We start from the raw sequence: 26,907 nt of genomic DNA on the forward strand, positions 1-26,907 counted from the left end.
TCAAACTTTATGGCATTTTAAAAAGCCAAATGTTAACGCTTTATAACCGCAAAAGGGCGGGAAGATAAATAAAATTTTAATGGTTGTTTTGATTGTATGAAATCTAAAGCTCAGAACTTTTTTGTGCACCTAATACAAAGTGCTGTAAACTACTTTTTTCTAGTTTGAACAAAAGTTTTTTTATTGAAAGAATGAAAGATTTAGAATATTGAAATAAATGCATCAATTTAAAAAAATATATATTGAAAAATAAATTTTATTTTACTCCAAACATTCGTATTTTATTAGTTAAAAACTATTCAATACACCAACGTATTATACTATTTAAAATATTACAATTCTTTTTATAAAGTTTTGAAAAAATTTTATATAAATTTAAAGGTTATAACATAATACTTCACACAAAGCAATTTTTGTTCAAAGTACTATTACAAACTCTATTAATTATAAAATATTTACATATTAACAGAATGTTTACTTAAATTTTATAAAAGTATTCACTGATAGAAATATCTGATGGAAATCTCTGATTTTCCTGGAATTTTATTTAAAATTCCGAAATTAGAGAATTTCTTAATGCAGTTTTAAAATATTATTTTATTATACGAACATTTTTATGTATTTAATCATAAAGAAAAGCCATTTAAGTTTTAAACATTAAATTTGAAAAAGTACCAAAAAGAAGTAATGTGAAATAAATGATACATAATGATTTATTTGTAAGTTTACCGAAAGTACAGGATTGAACAAATGATAAAACGTAATGCTAATTTAGAATAAAGAATTATCACTACGAGTTATACATGTATATTATACACAGTTTAGATGAAATTCATGTATAAATTGAATAAAGTATATTAGTATGTACTAAAAGATTAATATTGCATTTTTAGTTAAAATGCATATAAATATTTATTGCAAATCGATTGTCAATATTTTGCATTATTAAAAAAAAATTATAAAAAAAATAATTTTATCAGAAAGATATAAAATAAAAATTAAAAAGTAATATTCCAAAAATTTTCCTAAGCATCAATAAGATTCGCTACTTGTTAGCAAATCAGAAAAGAAATTCTATGCCAGGTTTTAAGACATCATAATATTTCTGTTGTGCTGACATTATCTTTTATGATGTACTAATTCTACTGATAGTAGGTGTCTTCGTTACTTGTTCTTGTATTGTGCTTGTATTTTTGTTTTACATGACAATAAATTATAAGCAATAAATTTAAAATTTTATTATTGATTTCAAGTCGACAAAACCACTAAGTAAATAAATATTTTCCATGACTTCCAAGTTTTCAAGGATTTCCAAACACATTTTAAAATTCCATTACTTTTCCAGGTTTTCTCAGTTTTCCATAAATTTCCGCTAACAATCCTGATTTATGAAAATTCCAGTTTTTTTCCTATTTTTCCTGATAGTAAACACCATGTTTTAACACTGATACCAAACATATTATAACTTTTTTCTTGTAAAATATTAGAATGGCTGTAATCTGCCTTTACCTGCCCTATCCTTTGATAGGTGTACATGGCTTTATTTTTAATTTTGTCTAGACGACTGTTTTTTAAATTTCTGTCTAATTATATCTCATTTATATATACTCTTCTTTGGATATAAAAAAAAAAAATGAATCATTTACATTACAATATTTACATAATTTTGTTAATGTTTTTATCAATAATGCATTTATCACAGTAGTATGTTGCAATAGTCTTTTAATTAATTTATCTGAAAAAAGTGTGTTAATATGAAAAATAAATACAAAGGTACAGCAGACTTACATATTATTAAAATATATAATATCACTTATTAGTTAAACTAACCCAAATTAATCATCCCATTCGTCGTCATCGGAGGTATCACTAGTAGTTTCTTCGCTTTCACTATGAATTGCACGAGATCGTTCGGCCAAAGCTCTAGATAATGCGTCGGCCAAGCCACCACGAGGTGCAGGTACTATATTCGGTTTTGCTTCGTTTCGAACAGGTTTCAATTCAATTCCCTCACGTATCTGTCGTAGTAACTCTCCCCTTGAATCTTCAACTAATGCTGGTTTTATTTCTGCCTTATCAACTTTCTAAAAAAAAATAATATATAACTTTCTAAGAGAATATATAATTAAATAATAAAGAATTAAATATATAATTTGGTCAAAGTAAAACATTGACCAAATTATGTAATATTACATAAATATATACAATAGGTACATAAAATTTAAGGGATGATTCTAGATAATAAAATAAGATAAAAATTAAAAATTGCGATTAAAGCTTCGTTTTGTATTTATGTTTAAATATCCATATGCTTTTTATAACATTCATAGGTACTTTTTACATAAGTATTAAAATATTCAGAATTATAAAACAATTAAAATTTAAAAAACCCCGTAGACGGTCATAGCAAGATCTTGGTGCTAAATAATTCTTGTATGATTTTACAATTTCTAATTCTTTCGAACTATGCACCTTGACTTTCAAACACAACTCTTAAACTGAAATAATTAATATTAGAACCAAGGCCGTGATATTCTCGGCTCTAATATTCGTTTTAATCACGCTTAATATTCGATTCAATATTCACATTTACATAAGTATTTAAATATATACATTTAAAGAAAGCCTTAATTACAATTTTATTATTATTGATTTCCAACTTATTTTATGAACTAAAATCATACTTAAAACTTTTTCTCTGTTACCAAACATACTCCTATATATTAGAGTTGCGACGAATATTCGAATTGTCGAATATTTGGCAATTATTCAATATTCTTTTACTTTTTTTCAATAGTCTTTTTTTCTTGATATTCTTCAAAATTCATATGTTTTTATCTGTGTCAAATATTTGTTAAGTATTCAGCTATTCGGTTCATAATTGCCGAATAATCGGTATTCGTTAAGGCTCCTGAGTACTCGCCGTGGCCATATTGAAGTCGTGACGTTCAGAAGCGAGAAATTGTGTGAAATGACACGTAATTTTATCCGACATGCCATTTCTAAATAAAGCCAATTTGGATAAAACAGACTAATCAGATGGCTTTAAAACACTTCTAAATATCGGTCATGACTACCCTTTTTTCGTCTAGCAGTCAGTAAATAGTCGTAAAAAGCACGTAAAGTAACGCCTATTTAGACAGGAAAACGGATAGCTATTGAAAGGAGTAAAAAATGTACTTTTATGTATAAAATTCAAAGAAACTTTACTCGCGGTCCATTATTTCGAATTTAGTAAATACAAGTCATATTTTCACAATGAAACACATAATAACAAAATGACATACACGACAACATCTCATCGTCAATCTGTCACGTTTCACGTCTATTAGTTCTAATTTTTTTCGCGACGGAATGTCGCTACCGTCAACACGGAATTCTTAGCTGAGGAGTCAGAAGCCTTATCAAACGTTACTATTTATTGCATCTCTACCTCCTATTTTTACTTTTAAAATTATTATTGTAATTATTTTTTTAAAAACATTGCCGAATTACAGAATATTGAATAGTTGCCAAATATTCATCGCAACTCTACTATACATCCTTTAAATCTATTTATAAAATTAAAAATATTTAAAAAAGAACGTTGACACTTTGCTCTTTTATCTTTAATGAGTTAAAACAATGAAAGTAAACAACAGCATAATTCTAGTTTCTTTATATTAACAAACAGATAAACTCGTTTATGTAAACAACAAATTGATATAAAATAAAGGCCAAATTACGGAGCAATATTACAATTGTAAGTTTAATTTTGAATCAATGTTAACAAATAATCTTGGGATATGTTTCAATCTAACTTGATCTTCCTCAACCGACGCATACAACCATTTCTTATTCTATATTTTATTCTCAATTTAACATTCAATATTTTGAAATTAATATGTCATTAATTAAATTCATGTAAATTTTATATTGTTAAAAATATATTTTTTCTTTAATCTTTAGAGAGCAATTTATAAAATACTAAAAGCTAGTTCCACAACTTTCGGTCAACTTAATCGGCTAATGTTTCTATTGGAATTAACCAATCGCATTTATCACTAATTGTAAGTAGAATTGACCTGAAATAACCAATCACAGTTGACACTTAACCGGTCAGTTAAGTTAACCGGAGGTTGTGAAACTGGCTCTAAAAGTATAGAAATAAAACTCTAATTTTTCTATTAAAAAAATCGATTTTTTTAATGTATTATGATATCAACATTCATTACAGAGAATTAAGATATAAAATTAGTAACATAATATGTACTAATTATAAATTTTAATAGTTAAATGTAGATAATACAAAATGATATTACATATATGATTTAAGTAAACATGGAACAAATTAATTAAAATAAAAAAAATATCAAATAAAAATATAATTAAAAATACAATTTAAGAGCTTCCTACAAAATCAAAATAAGTCCATTTTTTCTAGTTGTTGACATCAAAAATTTCAGTAGCATCATATCGTGACAATTTTGTTTTGACAAGAATTAAACAGAAAATAGTAAATATAAGAGTAGATACTACAAATATAAAATTTCCTTAAAAATGTTAAAAACAAATATCAAACGCAAGACCAAAGATTTTTAAATTTCTCTTTTATTATATTCTCAACATCTAAGAAAAATATTCTCCTTTGAAAGATTAAAAGAATCGATTTCTTTTTTTCTATAAAGGTGAAAAAGCCTACGTTGGTTGTAGCGGATCTTAGCGCTAAATAATAATTTTTACAATCTCCTGCCTATGTGAAGTGCGCATATTCATCAGGCTTGAAAAAAAGACATTCATCTAACATACTATATATTGGTTATTATAACGAATATCATCACATGGCTTGGTAGTCAAATTGCTAAGATGTTCACACAGAATGTAGGGAGGTTTGCGTTTAAATCTTGATTAAGATGTTATTTTTTCAAAATATTTTAAAGTTTGTCCGGGAAGAGAGAATCTTATAGAGGCTTTTCAGCATCAATATTATTAAATTGCTTGACAATTTAATTTATGATAATACGTATTCTGATTTCATGCAATGATTGTATTTTAAGACCGACAAATATGCGGCGCACAGTAGCTGGAGATTGTAAAAATTATTATTCATTACTAACAAAAAAACGATCAAAACTGTCCTTCACCAATATTGAGCTTTGAATATGTTGTAGAACATTAAAAAATATTTTTATCTATTCGCGATTTACGGATTGAAACACACCCTCGAAAATAATGAATTGTTTAAAAATTTAATTTTTTCAAGAAAGTGAATATACAGAGTTATACAGATACATTATAAAAAGCTATAAAAAAAATTTTGTATAAAACATTTTTTCATATTATGTAAAAATAAGTGTTTTTATAAATCGTTATATCTACAATGATCTCCGAGTAAAACAGTTTTGTTATTATTTTTTTGTCTAGACTTTATTGTTAGCTTAAAAAACTCCTTGTCTAACAGAAAAATTGATAATAACAACACAGTCTCGACACAGTCTTTAGAGTTAGATGTATTCCCATGAACGTATATGTCGCAAAAGATATTTGTGCTCATTTATTGACAACATGGAAATTTCGTCAATGAGCGCTAGTGCAAATGAACAAGAGTAACAAGATTTTTTTTGTAACAGTACGATAGGTCCTGGAAACATTTAATCGTCATTTTCTCGACAATGCCTAAATATCGCAACTTACGGTTTTACTGTAGTAAATGTTTGAGTGAATACTACACACCCGTAAAATTTTATCAAAGTCGATGTTATACTGCTGACAGGTTCTCCTTGTTAGTTATTTCAATTTGCATATTCGATTTCAAATCATGAGAAAAAAAGCAAAATACGGTTCTATTAAGTTAATTCACTGAACATTGAATAACATATTGTGGGACATATAGTATATAGCGTGTGTGCATTTCGGCTTGAATTGAGGAAACACCTACAGGGATGCGTGAGTCAGGTCCGCGAAGCGTTTTTGTCGGCCAGAAAGCGCAATGCGTGCGGCAGCGAATTCGAACGATAAGGCTTTTGTAAATTTTTAATATTGCGAGTTTCTGAGAGTGCTACACGCGAGTTTCCGAGAGTATTGCGAGTCAGAGATGCGTGTAAATGAGCTGTATGAGACGGGATCTATACGTTAGTTCAATACACATATTCGTGAAAGATCCTACAAGATATTACCATTGCAATCTTGAAAATGTTTCAGAAATGAATAGAAGTCAAAATGGGACCGACCAAAAATATGCCTTAACAACAAAGACAATTCGTTTACAAGCAACAACAATTCAAAGGAAAATACTCCTTTCATCAAAATCAAGAGAAAAATGTAATATTATAATATTTATATAGAGAGAAATATAAAAGAATGATTTGTTAAGAGCAATTTGTAAAATTTTATAACTAAAAAGTGAACAATTATCGCTTTATATTTAAAATATTTCCTTCTTTATGTTTATCATTATTGTTAACAAAAAATATAAATGTAAAATATAGGATAAGTTGGTAGAAAATATCAAATTTCTGCAAGAATCAAACAAATTCAAAGATTATTATTTCTTTTTTCTTTAAATTCTTAAAATATTCATCAAAACCGGCTCTATTTTGATACCTATTATATCTAAAAAAGTGCTATATTAATTAAATAAACAATTAAAAATGAGTTTTTTGTTTCCTGGAAACTTGATTTTATGAACTTGGCTTTCATAGGACACCTTACAATTTTAAAAAACATCGAAAGTAAAGCTTCTACTTTCGTAATTTTAATTTTGTGTTCAATGTAAAATTAAAAATACGATAACTGTTTACGGCTATATAATATTTAATTTTTGATAAAATATACTTAAAAAAAAGCTAATGAGAATCAAGTGGTTATTGATGTACGGTTACAATTTTTTTGAAAAATTACAAACTTTATTAAACATAAATCAAACTAGAATACTAACATTTTGATTCACTTTAGAGTCATCCTTGAGAAGCATATCAGATTTGGCACAATAATCGAGTCTCATTGCGAATTTTTGTTTTATTACTTTATTACTTAATAAAGTACTCAGAATGTACAAATTATCATTAGGATCCAAAGCTTCGATTATCGTTCTGCGGTCATTTCGGACTTGATAACCTGTTAATGACTCAACAGTCATGAACCAAGAATAAATGAACACTGATATGTTTTTTGGCAATATTATTACGCTGAAGATGACTTCAAAATGAGTCAAAACGTTCTTATTCTAATTTGATAGTTTAATAAAGTTTATAATTTTTAAACAAAATTGTAACCGTGGATCAATAACCGCACTTGACTCTCATTAGTTTTTTCTAAATATTATAATCTTAAATTCTCGAATGTCTTGGTAATTTTATTGAGAATACATACTATCATGTGCATACTATTGCATATTTCACATAAAAAGTATCTCATTTTAATTAATCCACAAAAGCAACATAAAACCAACTTACTAAAAAATTAATAATTCGCGAAATATTTTATATTCTATGTTAAAATGTCAAAATAAAGTAGAAAATATCTCAAACTATTGATTTTTTGATAACTGTTTTAATTTCTTTATATTTAAAAGAAGGAACTAGGAAAATCATATTATATAAAAATACAATTCTATTTTAAAAAAGACAAATGACTTTCAAGTAAATCAAAAAATTTTTTCGAAAAAGATTTGTTCAAAAATTGAATATTTTATCATTATTCATCTCCCTTCAAACCATACAACTTTTATATCAATAATTTCTTGTAAATCTAGCCATTTTGATGTTATTTTAATGGATTAATTAAAACAGGAGATCCCTTATAACATATTACACTCTACAGCAATTCTCCAAGAATTGCTCAAAAAATATAAAAATTCCAACAATTTCCAACATTTTCTAATTAATAATGTTTATATAATTTTAGTATAAAAAAAATTCTAGAGAAAAAAATTGATAGAATTTTGGTCTTGAAACAAATTAATTCAGTAAAAAATATGGATAAGCCAAATGAATTACTTTTGCTCATACATACCTTTAAAGTTGTACCGCTTCTAATAGATTCCATGAGCATTGGTCTAAGATCAGTGATCAATTCCTCATTATTGTTATTAGTAACGTTTGTATTCATTGTTGTGTTGTTGGTACTACTTAAGTCTGGTAAAGGTGGTGGAGGCGGTGGTGTGGGAATATTCATACTAATCTTCGAAAGAGCTGGTAATGGAGGTGGAGGCGGAGGTGGAGGAAGAGCTGGTGCCGATGTTATAGTTGGTGGAGGTGGTCTTGATGGTAAAGTTCTGTGTGAACTTGACACAACATTCGGCGAAGTATTTAAAGATGCACTCGGAGGTAGGCTGGATGCCACACTTGGTAATGCAGATGTATTAAAACGATTTGGAGGTAAAGGTGGAGCAGTGCGTGTTTGATGCTAAAACACAATATGATATTTTTATTGTTATATATTATTAAATATTATTTTTACCCTTAAACACAGCATCTGGGAAACCCTCCTAAAAAAACTTTGGTTTTTTGCAATAAAGTTGGTCAACCATCGCAATTGATAGAGTAGACATTAAATTTTTTTTCCACCTAGCCAAACCTTCTTTTTCATTCCTTACAGTCTTTACACGGCAAGAGATAGAAAATTTAGGATTTTAATGCTGTGTTTAAGGCTTATATAAAATTATTAATATTATATAAGATTATGTACAATATTGATATTTAAAAAAAAGTTTCTACTTCGCACTAATTTTTGAAGTTTTTAGATCATTATTAAGTGAATATTTTGCGAAATAATTTTTTGTTCTTTAATTATTATGGTTTGAAGATTGATTTCCTTTTTTAATAAAAAATAAAAAAAGTAATAATTTAATAACAGTAGATACATTTAACCTCTACGCAGTTTAACAGTGATTATTTGTCCGGATCTTCTAGTAGATTAAGATTAAAAACTCAAATGTCATTTTAATCAGAATACTTGCGACTCTAGCATCGGAATCAAAACCATCTTAATTTTATCTTAATTTATATTTTTTTATCTTAATATTTTTTTTGAGACTCGAAAAATCAAACTTTTTTTTGAACAAGCGCCATTTATTTATTGAATAAAATAAAAAATTCTAGTTCAGACGAGAGCCATAAGTGATCTAATTAAAATGGCATTTCAGATTTTAATTTTAATTCACTGAGAAATCTAGAAGCATGGTTACAGAAGAACCATGCAAAAGTCAAATGACTATATTTGTAATAAATTATTATCCATATCATTTACTTAAAAAATAGGAAATTAATCTTCAAACAAATAAAGGAAAAGTACTTTTGAAAAATATTTACATACTCACAAAAAATATTTTTTTTTTAATTCAAAAATCAGCGCGTCTAATCATACCAGGAATTTTAAATAACACTCCTGGAAAATTTGTGAATTCTTTTATAAAATTTGAATAAATACACTGAATAATAAACTTACGAGAGTTTTACTTATCATGCTAATTTTTGAATTAAAAAAAAATATTTTTTGTATGTAAATATTTTTAAAAAATACTTTTCCTTTATTTGTTTGAAAATTAATTTCCTATTTTCAAGTAAATGATATGAATAATAATTTATTACAAATTTAGTCATTCTGCATGGTTCTTCTGTAACCATGCTTTTAGATTTCCCAGTCAACTAAAATTAAAATCTGGAATGCCATTTTAATCAGATCACTTATGGCTTTCGCCTAAACTAGAACTTTTTATTTTATTCAATAAATAAATGGTACTTGTTCAAAAAAAAGTTTGATTTTTCGAGTCTCAAAAAAAAATATTAAGATAAAATATTAAGATAAAATTAAGATGGTTTTGATTCCGATGCTAGAGTCGAAAGTATTATATATATAGGGGAGAGTAAGCCAAATCGGACCGTGTTCCAAACAAGACTTTTTTAATTTAAATAAATACGGTTAAATAGATTTTTGTGCGATAATGTAAAGTCCTTATAAGACATCAAACGTATAATAGCAGTTTGACAGTTCTCTGTTATAACATTCATAGAATAAACACAAATATTTTCAGCCAGCATGCAAAAATTATTTAAAAAGAGAAAATCCTTGTAAATCATTATTTAAAAATTGTTAAAATTTTGAAAGATAATTAATTTAAACTAATTAAATAATGTAGAATTCAAAAATATCAAGTGTTTTGTGATCATTTTTGCAGTTTATTGTAAAATTTGTTTCAAATTTCGAAAAGACTCGTGTCGAAATTAGACTTTACATCGGAATTGCAACCTAATCGTAGAACTGATAATCAATCGACCAAATCTAATACTAGAAATGTTACATTAGTAAAGTATTATAAGTCATCAGACTCGGAATAATTAAATTTTATTGATTTCGACTTTCAACTCTAATTCTATAATAACGATATCATAACATGACCAGGAAATGTCTAATTATATAAACTGTCACTAACTTTTTTTTTTAATAAAATTTTTATTTCTTACTGTCTAATTGCTTGTTTTTACTCAATCCTAAAAAAAATACATTAAAATCTTTTAAAATTCCATCTAAAGGTTGGTAAAAATAGAAAAGTCCAATTTGGAACCAATAGTTTTAAATCGAATTAGAAAGCGTTTTTACATTTTCTATTATAGTTCAACACAAGTCAGAAATACGTTAAAATAGTCTAAAGTAAAAATAAAAGAAATTAAATTATCATTCTAATAGCACTTTTAGTTTTACAATCGGACTTTATTTGCGCTCTACAGAGAGCAAAAACTGCAAATAGGTCTGACCCCATTCTTCTGTAAATATAAATTTTATAATTTAAAAATAAAATGTTAATCTAAATTAAAAATATTTATATTTACAATCTCTATAAAATATGTGCGTTATTTTCCTCATCAACTTTAAAAAATCTTATTTAAAAAGTTTTACGCACAAAAAAATACATGTAATAACATTTTTCATTGATTGAACTGGTGTGCACATAATGCACTAATAATAATTACAAAAATTCAGGCTCTAATAGAACTCCGATGTCAGTTTCAGTACCAAACGCAGTAGATGCGCCTCAATTCTGCCCAGTGGAAAACGTTATATTTCAAAATATTTATTTTAATAAATTTCTCAATAATATTTAACAATATTATTTTATTATCAACTAGTTGTTCCATCTATGGATAAACTGTATAATACTTTATCTAATGGCTCAATGTCTATGGCTGATATTTACAATTTTTATATTTAAAATCACCTGAGATGCTATTTTAAGATATCATCAACCATTTATATAACAATATTAGCATCTTAACACATTACTGAGAGAGTTTTGAAGCAAGATTTAATTATGAATACACATCCATTGTATGCCTGTGCAGACACAGACATTTATTCATTACAATTACCAGTGATAACTGTGTGGTAAGTTACCCACAGTTTATTCCAAGATAGGACAACTCATAAACTTTATAGAAAATCATAATTTTTTTACAAATTCATATAGTAAAGAATAAAAATATTGAAAATTACTGAAGTTATTAATTAATGTGATCAATATAATGAAACTTACAGGTATTGTTCGTGCTGGAACAGGTGGAGGATATTCCTGCCTCTGCGGCAGAACAGGAGGCTGATTACTATTTTTTGTATTGGCTAATGGTCGAATATCTTCTTGCACTGCGCTCATACCTCCATTCCTTTCAATAAAATCATAAATAAACTTCCGAGTGCCTTTATCTTGGAGTTCATATTCCGAAACACCAGCGTTATTAAAAAATTGTTGTAATTCTGAATCTACAGAATCTAATTCCAGACCTTTACTATTTACATCCCAACCTAAGTGTGCCACATGTCTGACGAGACATAAAAATATATATTTGTTATATTTAAATAATAGACGCATGATACAAAATAAAATTTAAATTTATACCTGAAGTTAGAAGGGAGACTGATATCATCCTTAGTTAACTTGCGCTTAAGATCTAGTTCACTTTTTTTCTTTTTAGTTTTGTACATTGAACTGCTAGAAGCGCTTCTATTAACACCAACTGTGGCAGCAGGCACACCATTCGACAAATTACCCGATGAACCTGATGTGACAGTAAAGGGTGATATGCTACTTTGATTCTTCCAAGGCAAAGTACTACTACCTTGCATTTCTTTTGCTTTCCTCTCTTGCCTTCTCTGACGTTTAGCATTTAACTTTCCAAGAAGTATATTTCTATAAGATAAAAAGATAAAGATAAAATATTTTTATAATATTTCTATAAATCATTCTTTATCATTCCTTGTCCATATATTTCAATTAATCTGATTTACTTGTAGTAAAATCTTTGTTCTATCTTATTCATATTAATGTACCTTAATGTAATAGCTTCGGTTTCACTTGCAAAATTAAATGCAGCCATGCAATCCTCTGCTTCAAATGTATGAAAATATGACATTGGCGCTTTATAATCCATTGAATTATAAATTTCATGTTCCCATAACATTATCTTCTTTTGCAAGCAATATAATCGCAAAAAGAAACTACGTCTTGGATTATCTCTTATCAGGGTAATAATACCTGTATTTTTTTTAATCCAATCTTTATGTAAAGGAGCATCAGTTAAATATAATTGTATAACACCAGCTGCTAAACACTAAAACAGCAATATAAACAAGCAATATGAAAAATATATAGGTACAAAATATGTATACATTTCAATTTAAATTGTAAAAAAAAATATAAAACAATATAAATTAATTAAAATCATTGTTATACTATTAATTAAAATCTTAATTATAAGTAACAACCTTGATAAAAAATATCACCACTTCTGATATATATTTGTATAAATAAAATAATTTAAATAGAAATTATGATTCTTTACTATTGTAACAGTATTTCTTCATTATATTTTTTAATTATATCAATACACATTTACTGCCTGTGTAAATTTATATTCAAATACAAGATATAAATTTTTACAAATAATGTATTGATATGTAATGCAAATACATTGTAAATCAAACAAATATCATTTTTGGATTTATTTATATATTAGCAATAAAATAAAAAAAAACTATCATATACTATTGATTGTAACTAAAAGAAACCAAGATATTCATAGTTGGTTCTATATTTAAGGTCGTTTTAAGCATCTTAAATGTCAAAGCAATCACACCATATTAGTATTTTGAGACATTATTTAAGATCCCTTTGAAACAAGAATCAACCATGAATATCAGCCCAAATTTTTTTAAATATTATATGTTTTTCTAACTTCGTCCTTAATATGCTGAATAATTACAAATTAACGTTTTCATTGTTAATTACCTACATGTAGAAGAAGGATGGCAGTTATGAAATATATTTGGGATGATATATTGGGAGAATATCATGATATCTTGTATAATTTATGTTGAATTCTAAGAGCAACCGTTAAAATTGCTTCCTTACAGTCTACTTATACATATTAGATGGTTACTAGCCATTAGTGTTCACTGTGTTTTTATTAAAACTGAATTATAGTTTTGCAGGTAGCAGAAATTTTTACAAATATATACATTCTATGTAATTTTGAGAAATATGTTACATATTATATAATTTTTTAACTTGAGTTTGACTAAAAGGCCTTGAATGTGAATTTAAAATATTATTGAATTTAATGCGTATTGTAATTTGTATAAATTTGGCAAATAAAGTCATGTTGTTCGTGGGGTGTGGTGGTGGAATATGGTTGTCCGCCATGTGCATTTTACTTATTTTATAATTTTATTGTAGATGTTTACAATGTTCATTAAAAGCACAGAAATTAGATTAACAAATTTTTAAGCCATAAATTTATTTAAACAAAATTTTTTTAATAAAATCTATTTTATGAAATTTTTTGAAACCTTGGTTTATAGCATATTTTTATGTAAAATCTATGAAAAATAATTGGTTTTTTTATAAATAAGTGACTTTCATAACATTAGTTGTTAGTATCCTACAATCCTCATACTATTCCATAAACATATCCTTTTTTCTCTCTTCAGTAAATTGTAAGTTATACTCATTTTAGATACTCTATAAATTTCTACCTATAGGGTAGAAATTTATAGAGTAGAACTTTATGGCTAATAAACTGGTATTGGTTAGAATTGTATCACATTAATATTTACTGAGTTATTGTCAAAAAACAAAATAATATTCTACAATCTCTTCCTTTCTTCTATTTTTCTAAATATATATCTCTTTGGTCTTTTACAACATTATAAATAATTATTAAAAACTGTTAAAGATATCATTAAACAAGTTGTTAAATGTTATTCAGGACGCATATATAAAGCATAAAAATAAAATAGATTTAAAAAATTTAAAAACTTTGTTAATCAGATCAATGTCGAATCAACAAATTAATATCAAGTTATTTATATTGACATTAATAATTACGTGAAAAGATATGCTCACTTGGCATCGATTCCCTATCAGCTGGAAGATTTGTTCATTTTCCTCCGGTTTTAGGAGTATCGTGCCTCTATGCTTATCCGTATTGCCCGACTTCATGTTATCGCCGAAGAAGGTTAGAATCAAGGTAGTCAAGTATTACTCAATCCTGGGCCGCTCCTCTTTTTCACACCTAAAACGTTTCTCTCATCATCATTACGATATCAACATACGTCAATCTATCGCCCATTCTTGTAATCGCACCCACAGTGACGATATAGTCTTGACAAGAAGAAAAGGAAGACGAAAACTCCAAAATTGTATATTTGTTCGTGTAAAAACTTCAAATTTGCCAAAATCTCTTTAAATTGTTGATAATATTCTTAACAAAACTCCTGCGTTGATATATACATATACATATACATGTACATATATATATCCGACAAGAGAACTCAAGATAATGATGACATTCTCCATTTATCCGGTTCGACGTTCCACATTTCCGCGTTTATTCATATGACGCATTTTCATCATGCGGAATCTCAAATAGAACTGAATAGAACACTATATTATAAAGGCTGGTCTACAATAAGTTGCAAAGAGTAGTTGCAAATCGCGAGTGGCTAATTGCTAGTCGCAAGTTGTAAATAATTTCAACGCTTAATCCACCTTTGAGGCTGCGTTCGGGAATATACGTGGAGTGGGGTGACACCATTTTGGACACAGCACGATTGGACACCACCACTCACAGCACTTGACCAGTGGAAAAACTCTAGACATCGACCGCTATGAGTGGTGGTGTCCAATCGTGCTGTGTCCAATCGTGCGCACTCCCATGGAGTGCGTTGGAGTTTTTTTATCTTTGTTGGTCACTGAATACTAACGGCTCTGGCAGACCAGCGCGATTTGCGACACGCGACGCGCGATTATCCAATAGGCGTTTACAATTTTTTGAAAAGACGTACACCCAAGGACTTTGATTCTGTCCATGGGAAAATTTTCCAAACTGAGAAGCCGCTATCTTTCTACATACTTATAGTTTATGATTAACGTAACGACATAGACATAGGATCTATAGACCGAGCATTCGAGGAGTGGGGACGTGAAAAACTAGAAAGAGATAGCAAGCTTTGGACCACTATTCTGTCTTTGTCTAATGACGCGCGTGGGGAATCTTCACTTGTTTTTTTTTTTTTATATTTTGACATCTACAAACGTAATAAAGAAACTGATAAATTTAACATTAATAAAACTAAGAATAAATGATTTATTTACTGAAAAGAAACATGCTTTTAATCAAGCTCCATTGATGGATCATAGAAATCAATTGATTTGTATTTTCTTAGAAAAGTTTTTCACTCTTTGTATACATCATTATGCTGCTTCTAAGAATAACAAAATTAGACAAATAAGATCTAAATTCACAAAACTCATTTTATTTAAAAATCAATAACATATATTATATATATAGATATATATAAAGATCAGCAGAGTTAATTTTTTTATTACTATTATGCCAGGTGCTTTAAATGTTTATTCAATACTTTATTGTTTAAATTTTAATACACAATTTTACATTATATATAATTTTGGCACTTTTTCCAATGCTTTTCAATTCCCCTTCATTCTTTTTTCACATTCACTTACATTTCCCTTTTCTTTTTCCCTAACCTTACCGAGAGTTTCGTTACCTTTACTGTACCCCCACGCGCGTCATTAGACAAAGACAAAATAGTGGTCCAAAGCAGGCTATCTCTTTCTAGTTTTTCACGCGAGAACTTTACCCCCACTCCTCGAATGCTCGGTCTATAGATCCTATGCCTATGTAGAAGGAGAGGTCCGAGAATCTAAGATCTCAGCGCCCCGGGTCCGGAAATGGGCCAAATCGAGAACTACTTGGCTATATTTCAAGTAAGAATCGGTACGATCGGTACGAATAACTCCGAATAAATAATTGATCAGCCTAGAAGTATTACCAAATAAAAAAATGATTTGTTCTTGTTTTGCTAAATTATGTAATAATACGAGATAAAAAGTTGTAGGAGTAATGAAATGTAATCCGTGAAAAATACAAATTGATAAAAAATTAATTAAAAAAAATTAACAAATTTAATAATAGTAAATTAATAATAAAATAAAGTATGTACACCCAAGGACTTTGATTCTGTCCATGGGGAAATTTTCCAAACTGAGAAGTCACCACTTTCTACATACTCGCAGTTCATGATTAATGAAACGACTAGAGCTTATTGGTCGTTACGTTAATCATGAACTGTAAGTATGTAGAAAGATAGCGCCTTCTCAGTTTGGAAAATTTCCCCATGGACAGAATCAAAGTCCTTGGGTGTACAAGGCGTTGCATTGATGCCTGGGGTATCGATTTTAGGGACCACGTTTCTTTCTTAATTATTTTTTTGTTCATGACTGAATGCTGCGGTGATCGTTGACAGCAGCATTTGGTCATGAAAGTAAAAATAACTAAGAAAGAAACGTGATTTTTAAAATCGGTACCCAGGCATCAATGCAACATTTTAAATTATTATTACTTAAACAGAAAAAAAGTTGTGTTTGAGATGTGAGGATCACATCTCATAAAATATAACTTACCTGTAAAATAACACATTTTTAAATTATGTTGAAGTTGCTTCTGCAAGATTGCATTTCATGTTTTTATTATTGCACATTTCCGCAGAAGAGCAACGAACCATTTTTATATTTTATATTTTTGTTTGTAAAATAATTGAGAACAGTATGCAACGAGCGCACCCGCGAACCGCGCGCACACGTGAACCGCGCGCACCCGCGCACAACCGCGCGCACCCGCGCGAACCCGCGCGCACCCGCACGAACCCGCGCGCACCCGCGCGCACCCGCGCGAACCCGCGCGAACCCGAGCGAAACAGCGCGCACCGCGCGAACCCGCGCGAACCCGGGCGAACCAGCGCGCACCCGCGGGAACCCGCGCGAACCCGCGCGCACCCGCGCGAACCCGCGCGAATCCGCGCGAACCCGTGCGAACCCGAGCGAAACAGCGCGCACCGCGCGAACCAGCGCGAACCCGCGCAAAACCGCGGGTACCTGCGCGCACCCGCGCGAAAACGCGCGCACCCGCGCGCATCCGCGATCACTGCGCAAACCCGCGCGCAACCGCGCGAACCCGCGCGCAACCGCGCTCACTGCGCGAACCCGCGCGCACAAAAAGCTGTCGTGACTAATGACATAAGCAATCTAATCGTGTGTGTGTGTGTGTGTGTGTGTGTGTGCGTGCGTGCGTGTGTGTGTGTGTGTGTGTCGTAATTTTGTTAGTTAAATATAACTCGTTATTGTTTGTTGCTTGTCTCCTGAAAAAGAACGTTTATTTAACTTATATCGGCTATTGAGAGAAAATAATTTCACAGTACCAAACAAATAAAATTTTAAATTATTTTACAATTTCATCCAAAATAAAATGATCGTATACTATCTAAATTCTTTAGAGTGGAATTCCTATTTTTTAGATTAAATTCCACTCCAAAAAATTTAAAGAGTAAATGAGCTTCTTGAAATTGTACTTAAAATGAATAAAAAAAATTAATTTTTTGTTCTTTGTATTTATTAAAGTATATAATTTTAAGAAATTATTCTAAAATTTTTATCAAAAAAGTTTGAAAAATTATGGAAGATACAGTTTATAGTTCGAAGCAGCATACAGGTCAAAATCTGAACATTCACACCGGATCTTTACAAGTTTCAATACAATGTAATGATCCTAAGAGTAGGTAGATGTAGGTTTTGAATACTGGAATCAACTTGTGTGTGTATGTGTGTGTGTGTGTGTGTGTGTGTGCGTATTTTATGTACAGAGTATATGTAAAAAACATAGTATATATCAAATTTTAGACTATTTCTTTACTAGAAGATAAAATTCTATGATATTTTGTATTCACTGCAAAAGTTCTATTATAATATATGTACTTTATTAACCAAAAGGTAACGAAATTAAAAAGGTAACGAAAATAGGAATCTCTCGTTAATTTTTGAGTAATTGTAACGGTATCAAGTTATTTTCACAAAATATCTTTTCCATCTGGTTAATTATCATAATTTTCATTGTTTTGATTTGGAAAAATTTCTGTTGATATTAATAAAATATGTATTACTATGTCCGTAATTCAAGTTTGAAATTAATCACCTGCATAGTTTAAAAATTAATAAGAATACCCCCGTCCCCCCCAACACGCAAAATGATAACGTCATCTTTAAACATAATTAAATATGATTAGATAATAAATACTATTCTATGACTATTACTTTTCCAGAATACTTATTTGTTTGCACACAATTTCTAAATACATTGTACGGTTTACCACGTGCTTGATATTTTAATAATAAGAATTGGTACATCTACTCGCTGTACGACGCTATTTTATACCGTACTTTGGTTAAAAAATAATTAAATTATTTACATTTAAATCGATGTATTTATGTATAATCTATGTAAAAATAAATTTTCCTCTTTCGCGGGCCAAATCTATCACTTATCTCGTCTTCAGGTAGGTAACGCGAAGAAATGAAACGAAAGCTAGGCGAGAATCAGGCAAGAACCCGCGCGAACACGCGCGAAACCGCACGCACCCGCGCGAACCCGCGCGCACCCGCGCAAAACCGCGCGCACCCGCGCAAAACCGCGCGCACCCGCGCGAACCCGCGCGCACCCGCGCGAACCCGCGCGCACCCGCGCGAACCCGCGCGCACCCGCGCGAACCCGCGCGCACCGCGCGAACCCGCGCGCCCACGCGCGTACCCGCGCCCTCACGCGTACAGTCGTGAGCTAAAAGTTTGCAACACATTTTTTTCGATGGTTTTTGGAATATAAACTTGCTCATCGATCGGCGAACATAATCTGTTGGATCTACAGGTATCAACCAATTATGTTTGCTGTTTGATGAGCAAGTCTACATTCCAAAAACCATTGAAAAAAATATGTTGCAACCTTTTAGCTCACGACTGTACACGCGCGCACAGTAGTAAACTGTAGTAAACACTCTTTTGTTTACTAAGGTTGCTCACATTCGTCAAGGCCCACGCAATGTCGTTTGACTTGTTGATCTATTGCAAATGTGAATATTAGGAGACATTCTAAAGATGACACGACTAATGAGAAAATGACAAAGAGCTCAAATAACGAAATAGCTCTTATTTTTGAAGATATTAGTTTTAGGATCCATGTTAATTAGACCTTTTCTTCTTGTTTTGATCAATACTATCTGCTATCAAAATATGTGACCCTTTTTTTCAAACACCCTGTATATTAAATACCTATTTTTATTTCTTAATTTATTAGAATGTTAGCGAATATTTTGACAAAGCCTTTGTTTTATATTTATAGAATAAATATATTTTGATTTAAAATGATTTACAGGGAATCTCATTCACTGCAGGTGAGTATAGTTCTTTTTTCCCTCCAAGAAGAATTTCTTTTCCATCGAAACAGGCGTGGAATTTTGCATTATTCAACATAGAAATAACTTCTTCACAATGCCGACAAAAGAATAAACCTGCAAATTAATCCGATGAAATACGTACAAATAATGGATAATCAACAAATGCATTGTTTCTTAGTCTTATAAACTTCCTTGAATAAAAATTATGAATATTGACTACCATCTAAAGATGCAATTTCACGCAGCGAGTAAAAGCTGGCGTTTTACCCCCACTCAATCGCAACGCAAAGCAGCGTTAAAAAGCTAAACGCTATCGCCTCTATCCTTTTCATGTAGCGAATAAAAGCCGTCGTTTTACCCTTACTCTACCCAACTCCACCGCAACACAAAGCAGCGTTATAAGTGGGAATTGCTAAGTACATAATCTGACAAAAATGGAGTTGGAATATTATAATCAATATATCAAGTATGTAAAATATTATAAACACACAGTGGCGGTTATAGCTGAAATTAGAAGATGACGTATAGCTGCTGCAATTGCTGCAATGTATTTGTTAAAAAAAGGAGAAAGAAATAGATCTAAAAAAAAAGTTTTGGGTAGCTCCGATTTTTGTAAATCGTAATGAGCACAGTTTCTTCTTTGCATCGGGCCGAAATTGTTACTAATGTATTTACCGCTTTTAGGATAAAAATAATATGTATTTTTATCTATGTAACATTCATTATGTCCCTCCATACAAGAGTGCCGATATATTTCTTCATTTTCTTGTATGATACAAACAATTGTTTTGCACACATCACAAGTATATGAGGGTATAACAGAATTTCCTACAATATAAAAAACACAGTTATTAACAAAATATAACAAATAAAGCTATCTAACATAAATAAATAAAAAACAAAAAGCAACCTAGCCTAAAAGTATGCTTACTATATGTATATAATATATACTAACTTTGTTTGTATTTTCAGGTGATGTCGATTGATTTAACCTTTTAGTCATAATTTTTTTCTTATATATTCACTTTTGGAAGGTAATTAATTTGGAATGTAATATTTAAATTTCAGCGTCGTTTTACTAAAAGTTGGACTGTGTCGAACTTTGAGCGTTTATTCTCTGAATTTGCCACATTGATGAAAATTGATGGAGAAGGGGTAAACGCCAGCGTTTAGTCGCTAAAAGTTGGACTGTGTCGAACTTTGAGCGTTTATTCGCTGGATTCGCCAAATTGATGGAGAGAGGGTAAAACGCCAGCTTTTATTCGCTGCGTGAACTTGCGCCTTAAGAGTTCTGGGTTCGATACGTAATTCGAACGAAGACATTGTAAAAATATAATAGCGTTTTTCACTAGGAGAACTGGTGCGCACTGAGTGCGCACTCGCTACGGGCAACGTGTTTCACTGAACGTTTCGGTGCGCATGAAACCGGTGCGCGCTGTTTCACTGGGAAGGCTAGTGCCGAATTTTTGCCCTTTCGTGCAAGATTTCGGCACGAGCTCCCAGAGACGGTGCCAGTTCAGTGCAACATGGCTGCGCGGGACGCACGATTAGCAATTGCATTACTAGATTTGCTTTCTTCATTATCATCTAGCAGTGATGAAGAAGAAGTATTAAAAAATCCACGGAAAATTCCGAAAATCAAAAATTTTGTTCAGGTGGTGCATAACTTAACGGATAAAGATATAAATACATCTGTTTTCATTGTTTCTGCAGATTGTATTATATTACACGTGAAGCAATAATATATATTGTATAAATATATAGTATCAATACTACAAATAATTATCAAAATATTTAAGATAGACTTGGTAGTATTAAAATTAGAGAATAAAACGTAGGAAATGCGAGTTAAATGCGGTAGTTGGTGCGTCAATAATATAAATAGTAAATATATTTCGTTATCAGTACATAAATGTGAATACAAATAACGGACGCGTTTCGACTTTCTTTGAAGTCATTCTCAACGATAATTTTAAATTAACAATTAGCATATATGATTTTGTTAATTGAAAATTATCGTTGAGAAGGACTTCAAGGAAAGTTGAAACGCGTCCGTTATTTGTATTCACGTTTATGTATTAATAGCGAAATATATGTATTATTATATTGACGCACCAACTACTGCGTTTGATTCGTATTTCCTACGTTTTATTCTCTAATACAAGTAATTATATTATTAATAATTGTATTATTAATTATATTATTATTATTACTATTATTACTATTACTACTATTACTATTACTATTATTATTATATTACATTATTATTATTATTTTTAATCTAATGGAGTCTGTGGTACTTACCAATTAATTTTATTATTTTATTAATTTTATTATTATTTTTATTAATTAATTTTATAGAAATTTATCAATTTCTTTTCTAACATGTGCATTGAATAACCTCAAAAACCAAGATCATAAGTATATACTTATTCTTTAATTTATTATATAAGTCCGTTTCAAGCGGCTCAAGGGTTAAAGTTAATATTTCAGTATTTATTCTAAAAGAAATACACAAACTAATCGATCCTTCCATATTAAATTACAAATTTTTGTGATGCTAATGTTCAAAAGGTATCGAATATAATGCGCCATAAAACTGCACGGAAAATAATGGACGTGTTTAGCTGAGAGTGCAAGAAACTCGCACTGTCAGTGCACTCGGGCAGTGTCGCCTGAACTCGGCGAGTTTCCAGTGCGCACTCAGTGTCGCCCAGTGAAAAACGTTATAAGTCCAGCGTTCTAATTCTTCAAGATGAAGCATGTAAAGAAACGAACACTAATAAAAGATTTAAACTATTTTTTGTAGGTTAAACAAAACTAAACATGACTAAAGTGTATCAGTACCACACTTGAAAAAATAATTTTTTTGCCCAATGTGTTGGCACTATTGATGGCTGACACGGCCAAACCACGGTATATACAGTAGCGACAGTGCGAGAAAAGTATGGGTCAAATTTCTTCTGCGCATGCGTTGGCTATACAATCAAGAATATGGCGGACTGTCATAACAATATCACATATAATATCACATATGTAGTCAAGCTGCACTAAACTGCGACGATATACCGGCAAATAAAATAAGTGTAAAAATTAGTAAAGCTGAGGAAAATTTTATATTATAATTATAATTTTATTATTATTATTTAAAATGAATGCAAGAGGAGGCTATTCTTGTGTTTTTGCTACATGCAAAAATATTTCTGGACGGACAAAAAATAATTCATAATCTTACTACAATTTCTATTGTACTTTACTTCTTATTTTTTCATTTATTCTGCTTTCAAATTTCTATTAATTAATTAATTTATTTCTGGGTTTTAACTGATATATGTCAACTGCTAACCTCAATTGCAACATCCTACACTTCCGTGCAATGAGAACTAAATGTTTATTATCAACAATTATTAATTATGATTGATTTATTTAATATGTTTTTAGAATAACACCAAATATTTTGGAATCTTTCAAGATGCGTAGAATCTTTTAAGATACGTATCATCTATTGCGATGAAAATGCTGCTACATACTGCAAGAATCAATTTGTAAATAATTTCATACAAAAAAATGTGAAAAATATAATATTGGATTTTTTATTACTTTGTAAGTGGGAATTATTTAGACTTTAGGGTATTAATGATAATTAAATAAATTTTTATCGTTATTTTATTATTTTCCCTATTCTTATTCTAATACCAGATAGCATAAATTTGTATACACATCTAAAATTAAGATATAAAACATCTTCCAGACTACTTAAGTTATGATGTTTTAAAGATGCCTTATATTTCGATTTTAAACTTGTATTGCCTGAGATTGCCATTAAATTGTTAACTTACAATTATCACACTTCACATACTGTGTTATAATGTTATTAATTTATTCCAGAAATACATTGACATTAAAAAAATAAATCTATTTTAGTATATATAATTGTATATTGAAAATCATATATAGGATCTGAATTGTAAAAGTAGTTTGCAAAATATTGTAACGTCTCTTGTTGTCGTTTAAATTCAGCCCTCCTATACAATTCTCAAAATGGCTGACAGTCACGTGATCGAGGACCATTGACATCAAAGAAGCCGACAGCTACTGTCACTACTGTATATACTGGGTGCTTTCCAGCTACGACACAAGTCGACACTGTGTAACACAGTGTCCATTAGTGTGAGTAAAACAACTAAAATTTTCTCTCTTACACTAATGGACACTGTGTTACACAGTGTCGATTTGTGTCGTAGCTGGAAAGCACCCACTGTCGCCAAACTTAAGATCAAGCTGTGTTTTGCACAGTGTCGCTCTGTGTCTCTCTGTGCCATAGTTGGAAATAGAGTCCTATATAAAGAGAGAAGCGACATTGATGTCCGAAGCTCTGATTGGTAATCTGATTGATACTTGATTGGCTAAGCGAGCAGCCATATTGTGACCACAGCTGTTTGTAGAATGATACGAATGGTGTTTGATGACGGGTGGGTCCCGATAGCACACAAACCACTCACAATGGCAGATGCCTAGAGATTTTCCGTAGGTTGGGTTAGATAAGTCAATATGATTGGTTAGTGGGCTATCGGGATGTGCGCTATCGGCACCCACCCTTTGATGACATTAGAGCGGTCCCAAAATGGTGGTGGAGGATACTGAAGGTTGTGGTGGGGGTCGATGTCGCTTCTCTCTTTATATAGGACTCTAGTTGGAAAGCACCAATGTAGACACTGGGTGTTTACGATAACTAATCGGATCTCGGATTGGATTGAACAATGGTACTCAACGTAGGTATAGAAAATTTCCCTAGGCTAATCGGATTGACGATTGCTGTCTCAAATGTAATCCGATTGATGACGAAAGCGTGGAGACCGAGAAGCATGCTTGAAAAGTAAGTCTCTTTATTTTTTTAAATAATAACACAAAAAATCAAAGATAAAGTTAAAAAGAATGATTTGAATTTAGATTTATTGTAATTTTTTTTGTCTAAACACTGGATTTCGTTTAAATTTCTGTTTGTAAAAATTAATTAATCTATTCTAAAGTTTGTGGTTATATCGGAAACAAATCAAAATTAATAAAAAATTATTAATTATTAGGTACATATTAAAGCATATAATATTTCAAGTATATCATATAAAATTCCTGTTTATTATAAACTTAGTAAAAATAACTTTGAAATTATTTAACTACATTATACATTAATCAATATTAATTTATATGTTAAAAATCAATAATGTCTCTGAAAACGTTTTTTTTATTCTTTTCCAGATCGTAAATAAACTTCAACTCCAAGAATAAATAAAAATTACTGGAAAATGGATTGACATAAAAAAGGCATTATTGAACAATATCAATTTGTGCTAACTTAAAATTTGTAAAATCTGCTATTCTTTGTTAGTTGTTCATTAGAGAGTAATAATATAAGAACGGAATATACATAAATAAAATTAATATAATTGTATGCATATATGATGCGTATATTATTACTCTCTAATAAACAACTAATAAAGAAAAGTAGATTTTACAAATTTTAAGTTAGCACAAATTGATATTGTTCAATAATGCCCTCTTCATATAAATACATTTTCCAGTAATTTTTATTTATTCATGGAATTGAAGTTTATTTACGATCTGGAAAAGAATAAAAAGAACATTTTTAGAAACATTATTGATTTTTAACATATAAATTAATATTGATTAATGTGTAATGTAGTTGAATTCAAAGTTATTTTTACTAAGTTTATAATAAACAGGAATTTTATATGATGTGCTTAAAATATTATATGCTTTAATTTGTACCTAACAATTAATAATTGTTTTATTAATTTTGATTTGTTTCCGATATAACCACAAACTTTAGGATAGATTAATTAATTTTTACAAATAGAAATTTAAACGAAATTTAGTGTTTAGACAAAAAATATTACAATAAATCTAAATTCAAATCATTCTTTTTAACTTTATCTTTGATTTTTTGTGTGATTATTTAAAAAAATAAAAAGACTTACTTTTCAAGCATGCTTCTGCGTCTCCACGCTTTCGTCATCAATCGGATCACATTTGAGACAGAGATCGTCAATCCGACTAGCCTAGGGAAATTTTCTATACTTACGTTGAGTACTATTGTTCAATTCAATCCGAGATCCGATTAATTATCGTAAACACCCACTGTGGAGTTACGAGCGCTAGTGGCGGCGCTGGTTTGTTCCGTTTTTGTGCGCTCTCTCTCTCTCGCCCTCTCTCTCTCCGTGCATGGCGTACCTGGGAGTTGATTGTGTATCTTTGTCAACTTTTCTCACTTCTCGTATTTTTATCTCACATGAAAAAACACGCGCGATTGGCTATAAGCATAGTGAAAATGCGATATCTCTATGCTCACGTGAGTGAAAATCACAAATGCGAGTGCTAGCAATGTTAGAATACTTCACATAACCTTTAAAAAACGGTACGTTGCCTTTAAGTTAAATAATCTCCAATAATCTCAAAGTCCCTTATATTGACGATTGACGACGCGTATCCCAAGTGAGCAAATTTTTAAAAAACGGTGCGTAAATATTATATAATTTATTTACAATATATACTTATATTATTTATATTTTATTATTTATTTATTATTATTTATTCTTTATAAACTTATTTATATACTTATATAATTATTAATTTATTTATATACTTTATTTATACAATTTTACGAATGTATTATCTAAAATATTGAATGCTTGAGTATCTCTCAGTCTTCTTCTTAATAAATTTAATTTTCTTTTTTTAATTTTATTCGCATTTTCCTCTTGCTCCATAGAAAGTAAAAAGTATTGCATTCTGAAACGATACAAGACTCCGCAAACTCGACCAAATTCGACACAATTTGATTGAACTCGACATCAAAATACTTGCCGAGCAATGTCACGTGAGAAATGTCGCATTTCCGCTATAGTGAAAAGTAGCCAATCAAGTGAGAGCTCACTTTTATCATTTTCACTAGGCTTTAGAATACACAATCGACCCCCTGTAGCGGAATTCTGTAACTCCTTAGTGACAATTCGGTATCGTTACAGCGTCGTTGCGCAGATATTATACATGGTAGAAAAGCTGCGCGACGACACGTAACGATATCCCTAGCTGTCGTTAAGAGTTACAGAATACTGC

General features: G+C 30.2%; 1 protein-coding gene across 2 annotated transcripts; it reads right to left on the reverse strand.

The window, feature by feature from the left end:
• Positions 1-695: 695 nt before the first annotated feature.
• On the reverse strand, positions 696-14,911 carry LOC105205055 (neural Wiskott-Aldrich syndrome protein). Of its 2 annotated transcripts, XM_039447521.1 has the most exons (8): positions 14,619-14,907; positions 14,375-14,543; positions 12,301-12,581; positions 11,870-12,160; positions 11,510-11,792; positions 7,993-8,385; positions 1,831-2,084; positions 696-1,735 (listed from the first exon to the last, which is right to left on the reverse strand). In XM_039447521.1, exons 2-7 carry the CDS (start codon positions 14,468-14,470, stop codon positions 1,836-1,838), a joined length of 1,593 nt encoding a protein of 530 aa, XP_039303455.1. In that variant the 5' UTR covers positions 14,471-14,543; positions 14,619-14,907; the 3' UTR covers positions 696-1,735; positions 1,831-1,835. The 2 variants fall into 2 exon arrangements, with proteins under 2 accessions (XP_039303455.1, XP_039303453.1); XM_039447519.1 differs by lacking the exon at positions 696-1,735 and having other exon boundaries at positions 1,836-2,084; positions 14,615-14,911.
• Positions 14,912-26,907: the final 11,996 nt, after the last annotated feature.

This window comes from Solenopsis invicta, chromosome 1, assembly GCF_016802725.1.
Source record: "Solenopsis invicta isolate M01_SB chromosome 1, UNIL_Sinv_3.0, whole genome shotgun sequence".
NCBI classification, from domain to species: domain Eukaryota; kingdom Metazoa; phylum Arthropoda; class Insecta; order Hymenoptera; family Formicidae; genus Solenopsis; species Solenopsis invicta.

What these genes read in the sequence shown, in the direction of transcription:
- LOC105205055 (XM_039447521.1), bottom strand. Translation starts at nt 14,470, where the DNA reads ATGAAGTCGGGCAATACGGATAAGCATAGAGGCACGATACTCCTAAAA. An exon ending in TGATAGGGAATCGATGCCAA is followed by an intron (nt 12,582 to 14,374) that starts GTGAGCATATCT and finishes TTGCTGTTTTAG; the next exon opens with TGTTTAGCAGCTGGTGTTAT. An exon ending in ACCGAAGCTATTACATTAAG is followed by an intron (nt 12,161 to 12,300) that starts GTACATTAATAT and finishes TTTATCTTATAG; the next exon opens with AAATATACTTCTTGGAAAGT.